At 43.5% G+C, this 11,673-nt stretch overlaps 1 protein-coding gene across 1 annotated transcript; it reads right to left on the reverse strand.

Moving 5' to 3' along the window:
- Positions 1 to 60: 60 nt before the first annotated feature.
- VPS11 (VPS11 core subunit of CORVET and HOPS complexes) lies at positions 61 to 10,772 on the reverse strand. Its single transcript, XM_056509507.1, has 16 exons — positions 10,582 to 10,772; positions 10,171 to 10,310; positions 9,856 to 9,991; positions 8,682 to 8,845; positions 8,333 to 8,580; positions 7,736 to 7,937; positions 7,314 to 7,465; positions 6,384 to 6,570; positions 5,841 to 5,984; positions 5,183 to 5,371; positions 4,184 to 4,345; positions 3,577 to 3,716; positions 2,125 to 2,327; positions 1,383 to 1,554; positions 1,064 to 1,286; positions 61 to 336 (listed from the first exon to the last, which is right to left on the reverse strand). The coding sequence occupies exons 1-16, from the start codon at positions 10,742 to 10,744 to the stop codon at positions 172 to 174; spliced, it is 2,790 nt and encodes a 929-aa protein (XP_056365482.1). The 5' UTR covers positions 10,745 to 10,772; the 3' UTR covers positions 61 to 171.
- Between the last annotated feature and the right edge of the window lie 901 nt (positions 10,773 to 11,673).

The raw sequence follows: 11,673 nt of genomic DNA on the forward strand, positions 1-11,673 counted from the left end.
CCCGCCCCCCGGTCCCGGAGCGCAGCCCCGCCGGGCCCCAGCGAAGGCGAGGGACGGCACTGCGCGGCCACTCCGCTTTATTGGGATCAAGGGACGCCAGCAAACACACCCGGCCACCGACACGGCGGGGCACCCCGTACAGCACGAGAGGGCGCGTGCACAGGGCTGCACTCAGGTACTGCGCTTGGTGTGCATGAGCAGTTCCCGCTGCAGGCCACCCTCGATCGTAGCAGCCGTCTTTCCCGAGGGCAAGTCCGTGATGAGGGTGAGCTTATTGAAGACACCGCGACCAAAGTAGTCAGCAACGACTGAGAAGCCATCGTTTGAACACTTGAGCTGCCAAACGCAAAACAGCAGCATCAGCAAAAGCCTCCAGAGCCTCTTGCCTCTAGTCCCCTTCCTTTCTTCCCCTGCACTTAGAAGCCTCTGGCTTAGGAGACAGGGCAGCCCATGTCAGTCCCAGGCTCTGCTCATTTCATGCAAGGGCTGCGTGTAGCACAAGAACCTGCTAGACTTTCTGACACTGGCATTCCAGCTCCTGTTTCAACCCCACTTCTGAGCCATGCATGGAGTAGGTAGTGAGCAACTGAGTTAAGCAAGAAGCTGAGTGCCTCATCTGCTCTAGTCTCCACATGTGTTAACTTTTTCCAGCTAATGTCTCATTCTCACACTCACTACCTACTTCATCCTGGGGCAACACAAGGTAGATGCAACATTTTGGTGCTGTCCCCATTCCAATTCACACTATTCTTCTCCCTTTCTCCCTAATTAGTTCTATACAACCTATTGACCAGCTGTCATGCTGACCAATAGGTCTTGAGACCCATCTAAGGGTCAGGTGAGAACAGATTCTCTCTTTTACCCTCACAGAGCCAATGACTCTTCATGCACTTTACACAATGCAGTCGGCCTAGGGTCTAATGCCTCATTATCCAGTTAACATAACCTTGTTTACAAAATACTTGTAAGCCTTACCTGTCTCTACCAGCCTCCATTTACAGGTCTGTAAATGAATCTAAACTCTGTTTATTTCAGCTTGGTAAGATAGGCAATGTTACCCTACCTGATGCTGAAACTGGTCATGGAGATCTCTCTTCTGCTCCTGGGCTCGGATCATATCCATCACTTTGCGATTTTCTGGCATGCAGGTGGGACATTCTGAATCACTCTCAGAGTAGCTCTCAAAGCAGTGCTGGTGAAAGGAATGACCACACAGGAAGTGGACTGAAGGAAGCTCCAATGCACTGGTGCAAATGCTACACTTGGTCTTCTGAAAAATCCTAGGACTGAATGATGAGATGGAGAAGCATGAGAAAGACAAACTACACTTTACCTTACTAAAAGAGAACAGCAACTAGACAAGACAGCACACAGTCCTGCACCTTGCTTTCAGCTCTTCAATTTCCAGGCGGATCCTTGTAGTTTCTTCTCGGTATTTCTGAATTCTCTGCTCATCCTGCTCTATCTGGCGGCTTTGCTTCTGCAGCTTGTTGACAAGGTAATCCTTGATCACAGACAGGGTGGCTGTGGAGTTATGAGCCAGCGTCTGCACAACTGAGAGCAACTGAGATGTTAGTTTAAACACAAGCACAAAAACTGCAGCTATACTTGTTTTGCTAGGGCAGACTGCTTTCCTGGGACAGGCCACTTACAGGCAAAGACAGCTGGTATTCTCATGGAATCGGAAGAGCTCACTTAAAGATTCTCTTTCAGTTTGACCTCTTCCAGAAATGGGCAACTGGGAGCATGTCTGGATAACTCAGACCAAAAGGGACAAAGGAAGGATCTAGTAGTGGACTGGCTCTCCACCAAGGCACAATGGGAGTTTCAGCATGCCCTGCACTGCCCCACACTGACAGAACAGAAATCATGTATGAGACATCTCACTGATACTGCAGAACTTTCTCCCTAACTAGGGAGCTGTGACTGACATAGTTTTTCCCTATAGAGCAGGCTATTAATTCAAATGGTAGGCTCTAATTTAATTGATTCTTCTAATGTCTGATCTACATAAAGCACTACAAACTAGTCTGGGCTGGAGTCTTTTGTGTTTTGTTTTTCTGGTTTTTGCTTGGGTTGGGGTTTTGTTGGGGAGGCTGAGGGTTGAGTGTCACATGTCATTACCAAGCAGCGGAGGCATAAGATTCTTGTTCTCAATGTGTTTCAGCACTGCAGCAATATACTCTTTGCAGTTCTCCTCCTTCCGTGCAAAGTAGCCAAGCGCCTGTTCCCAGAGACAAGCCTCTTGGTCGCCATACAACTCGCACACCTCAATCACCTTCTTGTACTGCTCATTCTGCATGTGGTAATGCATGATCTGTTGGAAACTATGGGAGAAAGACTCATCAGCTGCAACAATCCATCTCGCCCTTCGAGTTGTTACAGGGACCTCAGGTTTTCACCCAGCCATGCAATCCCCAGACTCACTCAGAAGTCAAAGACAAGTCTTTTCTTCACTCTATGTAACTGCCTTGCTTCAACAGTGAGGTATTTCTGCAGAGCAATCATCTACCGTTCCCATCTTGAGACACTAAAGAGGTCACTATCACTAACGGTACAGACATTTATGGCTCAGAAATCACTGCACTGGGGGCAACAGGGGAAGGACAGGCCTCTAAAGACAGGAGTTGTTGGAGTCTGAAAAACAGAGGCCTCTCTGAGTTCCTCAGAGAGATCAAATGCAGGAATCAAATTAAAACCTTTGGATGGATTAAAGTATATTAAGCCACACAGATATGAAATAGAGGTGTAAGCTTAGGTTTTAAGTAAGGAACTAAGTTTAAGTAAGTAAGAATATGTTTTAAGTGCCTTAAGAAGTAAAAGCCTTAAAAACAAGCTTCAGAACTCAAAAACAAAAACAAGTCTCAAATGTCTCACAGAGAGATCAAAAACATTGTTTTAGACATAATAAAAATACAGTAGGAATATATATTTAGAATTTAGAGTGAAAAACAAGTTTCACGAGAGCTCAAAAATGGTAACAAGTCTCAAAAACAAGTCTCACTCAGTGAGACCTCAAAAACATAGTTCCAGACATAATAAAAATATTCTAGGAATACTGCTTACATTTTTCAAACAGAACAGATAGTCCACATGCGTAGATTATATGTAAACTTTGTTACTAAAAAACTAGAATTCTAATAGGTTTAGAAGAAATGCTTCAGGTTCGTGTTTTTAGCTCATCGGGTAATTTGTAAGTAAAAATCCATGTACTGGAATGAGAGTTTGCTCTCTCTTCCTCCACCATCATCATCATCACTACCACCACATGACGAAGAAGAAAAAGAAGAAAAGAACAAGAAGGGAAGGCCACAGTGCATCTGACTCTCAAGACTCTATACCAGGCTGCACCTCCAGCCTTCTCAGGGCCTTAAACCAGGAGCTGTTTCTACTTCTTATCAGGACTTTACTTCTATTTGGGACTCTGTGCTGGTGCTGAAAGCTTTTAACACTTGGGACTCTTTGCTTTTTGAGACTGATGTGCCTTTATAATAAAGAACTTTATAGCAACTAATGACTGCTCAGCTCTTTTGAAGATTTAAACCCAAAACAATCCTGACAAAGATTAACACTCACAGTTTGCCCTGCTCATAGAGGTAGAGAACACCATCCTTGAAATTGTGCATCTGACATAAGACCAAGGCCTTATCAAAGACCGTTTTGAACCTCCCACTCTTCAGGAGGGTGAGGGCTTCATTGTGCAACTTCTCCTTGATCTACAAAGAAGGGGGAGAGGTCAAGAAGGGGAACACAGGCACACTTACATCCACACTATTTTGCACTAAGACCTGACAATCTGGAGCTCTTTGACAAATTTTGGTTTTTGTTCTTTAGCCCTTTTAAGCAAACTGGACATGATTTTCTTGGCCCAAACAGCCAACACCCTCACAGATCTAGGCAAGCAAATAAAGATAATTTTGTGGGCAAGGCATCTGTTCACAGAGGCTTTGTATTGTCTGAAATCTGTCCTTAAATGAAATACAAACTAAACAAGCTCAACCATCCTGAAGGGAATATTCTCCCAGCTACTAGGCTGCTTTCCAATTTCTGTGCTATTTGTCGAGCACAGCATATATATATTGCCTCATTATCAATGCCCAGTTGGAAACGGCATTGCAGGAATGCAAGTATGACTCAGAGACACCAAATCTTTCTATCAAAACAATGTTGGAGGAGCTCAAACCTGCTCATCTTGTTCATGTGCCCAGTTCTGCAATCGAAGTTCCAGTAAAGTGTCATAGACACCCTGTGGAGAGTCAGCCTGCACCTCAGTCATGTGCTCCAGAAAAGCTTTCAGTTCTCGGGAGTTGTTTGCAAAGACTGGGATGAACTCCTCTGAATTAGCCTGTAAAACAGTCAGAAAAAGACAGGCACGTACATCAGTCTAAGCCATACACTAGCTCCCTTCCTGCCATGAGGAATGTTCATTTCCAGTCTAAGACAGGAGAGATACAGCACAATAGAGGATGCCAACAACATCAAAGATCAATTCTGAGCAATAGCTTTAAGAGGTCCCCTGCCTCTATGACTATCAGTCCACCAGAATATGGCTTCTCATAGAATTACTGAATAGTTTGTGTGGGAAGAGAACTTTAGAAGTCATCTAGTCCAATACCACTGCAAAGAGCTGGGACATTTGACCAAGTTGTTCAGGTTCTTATCCAACCTAACTTGAGTGTTTCCACTCAATGGTATGAGGCCACCTACTTCTCTTGGCAACCTGGTTCAGTGTTTCATCACCCTCATTATAAAAAGTTCCTTCCTTCTATTTAGTCTAAATCTGCCCTCTTTTACTTGAAAACTATTACCTCTTGTAGCACCACAACAGGCCCTGTAAAAATGTTTGTCCTCATCTTTCCTATAAAATTCTTTTGAGTACTGAAAGGCTGCAATGAGGTCTCCCTGAAGCCTTCCCTTATCCAGACTGAGCAACACCAGCTCACTCAGCATTTCCTCAGAGCAGTCTTCCTCTGGACCCACTCCAAAAGGTCTATGTCTCTTCTCTGCTAAGGGTTCCAGAGCTAGACACAATATGCCTGGTGGGGTCTCACCTCAGCAGAGTTTATTTAGGTGTAATTCTCACTATACCTAAAACATCAGGCTGGCAACACAAGGCATGCAGAAGCACCTGCTGCCAAGTTACTATCAGAGAACAGCAACTCTCAGTCAACACAAACCATACCTTTTTTCCTTCCAGCATCCCAGGGCCTTCATTAACTCCCAAGGGACGGTAATCAGTGCAAAGGATCTTCAGCAACTCAGTGGTCTCATTAGGCACATGGTGCATCAGGATTTTACCATATCGCTTCATGTTACTCTCTGCCTGTTCAAAGGGCAGTTTTCCAATGTAGTGCAAAGCCTCTTGGTAGTTCTGTGAAGATAGACAACAAATCAATTGCAAAACGTTGGCCTCTGCTCTCCACTGTAAGGTTAGAACAGAAAGCACTGAAGACATGCTGTGAGTATGCCACAAATACCATTTGCTCTGAATTATCACCTAGTTCACTATTCCTACTCATTTTCCCCCTCAGGGAGAAAGACTGGCTATAGACTGGGGGAAATATTTAGATTAATCTCCAGCTAACTACCCTCCCTCCTCTTAAAGGGCACTGTAAAAAGCCACATCGGAAAGAAAACAAGAGCTTCTGACTTCCACACCTAGTCTAACACACAAGCCAAAAGCAGAAAGGCATCACATCAACAGCAACAAGTATTGGTGCTGCTGCTCTCATCAGCATGCTATCCTCAGCAAAGAGGTCAGTGAAATTGTATTCTCACTAAAGAGGAGGCTAGAGAATTGGTATTCTCCCCAAGAAGAACACACAGTTATGTCTCCTTACCTTGATGTCCTCTAACTGGATTTTGAGGTACCATTCATGATGCTCATGCTTCTCTGCCAGGTACACGGCGTGGGAGTAGTAACCAGCCTGGCGAAGCACCTTGATAGCTGTTTCCACATCAAAGTGGACCTCACTCTCACTTGTCTCAGAGAACAAAAGCAGAGAGACGGTCCCTCAGAAAAACTGTAACAGTCTAGAAGCAGTAATCATTTATGTAAGAGGAGGAAAATATGAGCAGGGACAATTTGGTACCTCTCATGCAAGGGAAAAATCACCCATACAGAAAGGAAGAAGTGTAACCACTTCTTATTTGCTTGCCAGTTGCACTGGCAGAATCAAACACATTCCAGATCTGAATGTAGAGAATGTAAGCAAGAGCATGGAAATAAAGGAGCAAAGACCTTACCACTCGGGGTATTAGTGATAAATTCATTATTCTCTCTCTTAATAGTTGTATAGGATGGAATTTACAATGTCACCACTACCCCTTTTAATTATTATGATGACATAAAAATGTAGCATGATTTCATGTCCCCATAATACCTTAATGAACTCTTCCAGTTTGGAGCTGTCTTTGAGTTTGGTATAGCAATTCAGCAGAAGTGTAGTGTGGTCTGCATTGGCCAGGGACTGCAGGTGGAGCATCTGTAGATAAGCAGTGAGGTTGTGGATACGCTGAGCATCCAGGAATTTCCGAATAACATAAGATGGTTCTAGCTTCCCTATAGTTCTGTGAGGAGAAGAGTAATGTTACAAGGTATTGTATGCTCACGAAGTCAAAACAAATGGAGAAATTAACAACAGAGCACAGAGATGCCTTAACTTTAGCAGGCACTAACCCTCTTGGGACTGCTCAGCTATAGATGAGAAGCAACAACTAGTTACAGTGTAAGACCACCCATCTGCACACACACACTGATACAAAGGCCTTGACCAGGGTGACCATGACAGTATACAAGGAGTTAGTCTTCCTTTAAAGGGGGCAGTGAGAAGACAGACTAAGCTCTGAGCAGAACAAACTGGGAAGCCAAAAGAAGAGGGGAACAAAAGCTCCATCTTCCTTCATTTCAGTCACATAACTCCAAGTCAGCCTTAAATGCTTTTGCTCTAAACATGGAGCAGTTTAGTCACAGTTACTGTGATAGTTAAAGAAGGTCAAGGTAAGATACTCTGACTCTCACTAGATGTCAGGGACTCTCGAGCATCAGCTCCACAATAATGTAACACTTTGTGGCATTTAAAAAATTGAACATTAAGTTTTCAGTAAGCCCCAAAACAAGGCTTTTTCAAATAACTTGTTCAAAGACTTTTAGTCCCACTGACATCTTTCTCTGTACACATACAATTTTCACCTCAAGTCATACTTTTTTTTCTGTTTTGGACCATTTTTCTTCCTAGGCTGAAACAGAAATCAAAGTCTATATTGCTTCTACCTGTACTACAACATCACAGCTCTATAAGACCCTCACCTACCGGATATACTGCTGGATGGCTCCATCATGGTTTCCCTTGTTATAGAGATGATCGCCGTACTGCCGGAAAATCTCTGACAAACCATCGCTGTCCAAGTGGTGGCTCTTGGCCAGGTTAATGGCCATTTCAAATAAGTTCTTTCTGAACAGCATCTATTATATACATGGTAAGAGCAGTATGAGAGAAATATCACTCCACAAAACAAGTTCAAACACACCTGGAAAACAAGTTGTTTCTTCTTCCTAGTGCATACGTGAGCTTGGGCCTTTACCAACTCTCTTACAACTCTGATTATACTGAAAAGCTATTTGGTCACTTGCTATGTAATTCACTTACCTGAACAGTTCAGTTTTTCAGTCTGCAGAGCCAGTACAATCTTACAGACATAAGGCAGAGAGTAATAAAAAAACAAATTTACGTGCCTCGAGTTTGGTTTGTGTATCCTTCTCCTGCAGTACATGGATCTTCCCATCTCTGGTCAGTACATAGAGAGAACCCCACTCTGCCAAGACATCCACTATATCATCAAAGATTGAACTGTATGCAATGAATTTGTTGCACAAGTCATAGATATTCAGGACTTGTTTGTCTGAATTCTGTGCCTCGTTCCCTGAAAATTCTGACCTGGAGAGCAGAAGAAAGTTTTAGAAAACACGACGAACATAACTTGAAATCTTGATACCTGTTCAAACTAGGGATGTATAGAAAGCAAGACAAACAGTTCATTTAGGCAATTAAACTAAGTGGATCCAGAGAGAAACCATCATGTATTTATATACAAATTCCATCATCCTGTTACAGAAATTCATAAGACTGGAAAATAGTCCCACAAATTCAGCACACTTAATTGCGCTAATCTCGCAATGGAAGTTAATCAATGTATGGGTCTGGATGAATCTCAACAATATCTGACAGAGTTGTAATCTGCCCCCAGGAGCAAAGCTTCACAGGCAAGGAGAAAGAGAAAAAGCATGAAGCTGCATGAGTGAAAAGAACTAATCTGTTTCAAGGAGCCCTACTTTGGGGAAGTCTTTCGGTCCTTGGAGACAATGATGAGGTATCCTCGATACCAGTGAACAATCAGCTTCTGTCCCTCGAAGGCAAAGCAGGGGCCACGTTCGTCTGGCTGGTAAAGGTACACACATTCATTTCCTGCCACAATGAACTGCAGATCCTGGGAGGGGTCACTGATAGATGAACAGCGCAATCCACAGCCGTGAGTGTCCAGCTCCAGGTGAGGATAGTCTTTCACTGAAAGCATATAAGACTACAGAGGAAACTCAAGGGTTTGGGGATCACTCTGAACAAGACTCTGAAGCCATAAGAATTTGAAAGTCAAGGTCACTTTTTTTTTAACTAGCTTCTCACCTGGATGTTCTCTGTGGTCACCACAAAGAGATGTGTTGTTTTGCCAGACTGTCGAAAAGCAAGGCCAGTAACCGGGTAACTGCCTTCGTGCAGGATCTGGGTCTTACTGTGCCGATCCCGGGTGATGTCTCCCTTAGTAAGGACAACACTCCCATCTGCAAAACCTGGTGCAGCAGACAGGCTAAACTACTATTTATACAACACACCTGCAATTTTATCCAGCCAAAGTTAGGGAAGCTCTAGTCAGTGACAGCACCATGCTCACTAGCACGGTATAAAGCAAGGGGATTGGCACAGCTTCCCATGCCAAGTCAATCTTCACCAAATCACCCCCCACTGCTCCTGTTACAGTTCAGAGCTGTCACATAACTATCACAAAGGATAGCACTATTCAGCAAGGGTTAACTTGCTTTCCACACTTCATATGCAGATTAATTTTATTTGACTGTTGTTTGTATTTTGTTTTACAAATGGCCTTCCCATACTGCAACTGTAACTATAATTTCAAGTCCCTCGCTTATTCAAAACACCAGAGGGAGATTTTTTAAGAGAGAGTAAAACATCCAATTTTCATAGCTTGCCAATAGCTCCAGTCTTGTAAGTTGCTCCAGGGCTGAAGGCCACCAGACACACAGGGAAAGCTTTTTGATTTCAGTATAGGGACCAAGGCAGCTGAGAGCACTTGTAATCTCACATTACTGCTCTTATTCTGTCAGAAGAGCTAAACAAGAAACATTACCACGGAACACTTAAATCCAAAAAGGGAAATTTGCTTTTTTCTTTGAAAAAAGGCTTGTATAACATGCCTGAAGAAATATCTCTGTAACATTAGGCATCACAAAACTCTTGTTTTTTCCTAAATTTAGTACTAAGTTAAATAAATAGCCTTACCAACTGGCAGGGAAAAGAGGATATCAACTAAAAATATGTGCTTCCAAGTATCAAAGTTATTAGTGTAAAATATACAGTCGGGCTAAATTTATGCATTTATCTCTTGAGCTCTAGGATAGAATGAGATACACAGTATCTCAGTGAAAATAATGTAACAACTAAATGAGAAGAAAGATCATCAGGACCTTCTATGCTGATTATTGTGTTATCTATTCATGTTTCCTTACCTCTCAGTAAGGACTGTTATATTTTTCTCAAACTATTACAGTTCAGCTTTACTTACCAATAGCCATGAAATTAAGATTCTCGTGGACAGTCAGGCAGGATACAACCGTGGGCTTGTTACCTGGTATTGCTGGAAAAATTCGTGTGCAGAGAGGATTACCACCATCTCGTTTCTCCAGGTTCCAGACTTTCACCTACAATGACAATAAACAAAACATGCAGTATTAGAAGGCCACCACCTGGCATCATAATATTACAGGACCCAGAATGAACAAGCTACTTAAGTAAGAAAGGGCAACTAAGATCATCCCAATACGTGTTCTAAAATGCACGTATTGTAAATGAATTTTCCTCTCTTTGTCATTTAACTTACCAAAGGATTAATACCCTCTTCATCCTCACCAATAGAAACAAGGATACTGTGCTGCTTCAGCTGGTACAGATGCGTTACCCTTAGCTTGTAAGCTTGGAAACTGCTGAGTTGAAGAGAGCGAGGCAAAAACCAAATCTGACCTTCCATATTTAGATCACAGTTAAGGCACATAAGGGGACCAAAAAAAAAAAAAGTCCCACACCTCCAATCATACAAGAATCTGCACGCCTTTTGCTGACTCCAGGCAGAGCAATCCCGGAGCACCTAGACATGAAGTGCCGGGTGACCGAAGCACAGCCGAGAGCGGAAAGCAGCCGCATTGCCAAGGCCGAATATCCCCCGGCCCGCGGCGCACAGCGCCCAGGACTCGGCTCGGCCGAGCCCCGCGCAGGCCGCAGCGCCCGGCCCCACACAGGATATCTCCGAACACGAGGCTTCCCCGGCCCGAGTCGCAGACTGCGATGCCCGGGGGCAGCGCGAAGGGCTTCGCGCCGGTCCCATCCGGCCCCGCCGGCTCCCTCACGGTCTCTCTGTCGAAGAAGACGAAGCGGCGCCACTGCAGGTAGGCAGCCATGGTGGGGCCGGCCCCGCGCGCGCCCCACGTGACCAGGTTCTCCGCCCCACGTGACCGAATTCTCCGCCCCCCGGGGCGCGCAGCGGAGCCTAAAAATTTGAGTTTAAAGATTGAACTTGCAACGGACCTGTTGGAAAAGTATCCGAGCCTGCTTAGAATTTAAACCTCAGAACGGTCTCAACAACCTCAAATGAGTCTTTTTACAGTAACATTCTTGCATTATAGAATCTTTTTAATTAGCCTCTCTCCAACAAGGCCTTATACAAAAGGGCTTGGCATTTAAATGTGGATAAGACCTAATGAAATCTGGATATTTGCTGTTAGCTCAGCACTATGACAACTTATTTGTGTGTTATTTTTCACACTGAATTTCTTGGCTTAACAAAAGCAATATAGTATATATACATATATATATATATATATATATATATATATATATATATATTAAAAATAAAGCTATACCTTTGGATACACGTGTAAGTTAGTTTCAATGCAACCCCAGCAAACCAGAATGCATTCAGTATTTATGTACTTCATTTCATTGCAACTGTACACTTTTACTGCCCCAGGCACTGCTCACAGTGGGACCTTGTGTTTACAATCCAAAATACTTAGTTACCATTATGGTAAATTCTGCACAAATCTTCCGTTAAATTGTTTAACATCAGCTATCAATAAAATTCTGTTAGGTTTGCCGTTAAACCTTTATAAACCACTAGTTAAGTCCAGGGCCCTGCTGAACAAGGGGTCTACTTTGAACCTTGTGACTCAACTTATCCATTCCTATCCTTCCTCTTTTTCCTCTTCTCCCTCAGTCTCGAGGTAGATACTTTTGGGTTGATTCAAGGTTTAGGTTGAATGTAATCTGCTTTAACCATCTAAACCACAGCAGAGTGAACTTTGCACTGAACTTCACCCTGTTTTCACTT

This window comes from Oenanthe melanoleuca, chromosome 24 (genome assembly GCF_029582105.1).
Source record: "Oenanthe melanoleuca isolate GR-GAL-2019-014 chromosome 24, OMel1.0, whole genome shotgun sequence".
Taxonomy (NCBI): domain Eukaryota; kingdom Metazoa; phylum Chordata; class Aves; order Passeriformes; family Muscicapidae; genus Oenanthe; species Oenanthe melanoleuca.

Excerpts from the sequence above, each read along its gene's own strand:
- VPS11 (XM_056509507.1), bottom strand. The coding sequence starts at position 10,744 with ATGGCTGCCTACCTGCAGTGGCGCCGCTTCGTCTTCTTCGACAGAGAG. Across the intron at positions 8,581-8,681 it reads TGACCACAGAGAACATCCAG|TCTTATATGCTTTCAGTGAA; the intron begins GTGAGAAGCTAG and ends TTTCCTCTGTAG. Across the intron at positions 5,985-6,383 it reads AACTGGAAGAGTTCATTAAG|ACAAGTGAGAGTGAGGTCCA; the intron begins GTATTATGGGGA and ends TTGTTCTCTGAG.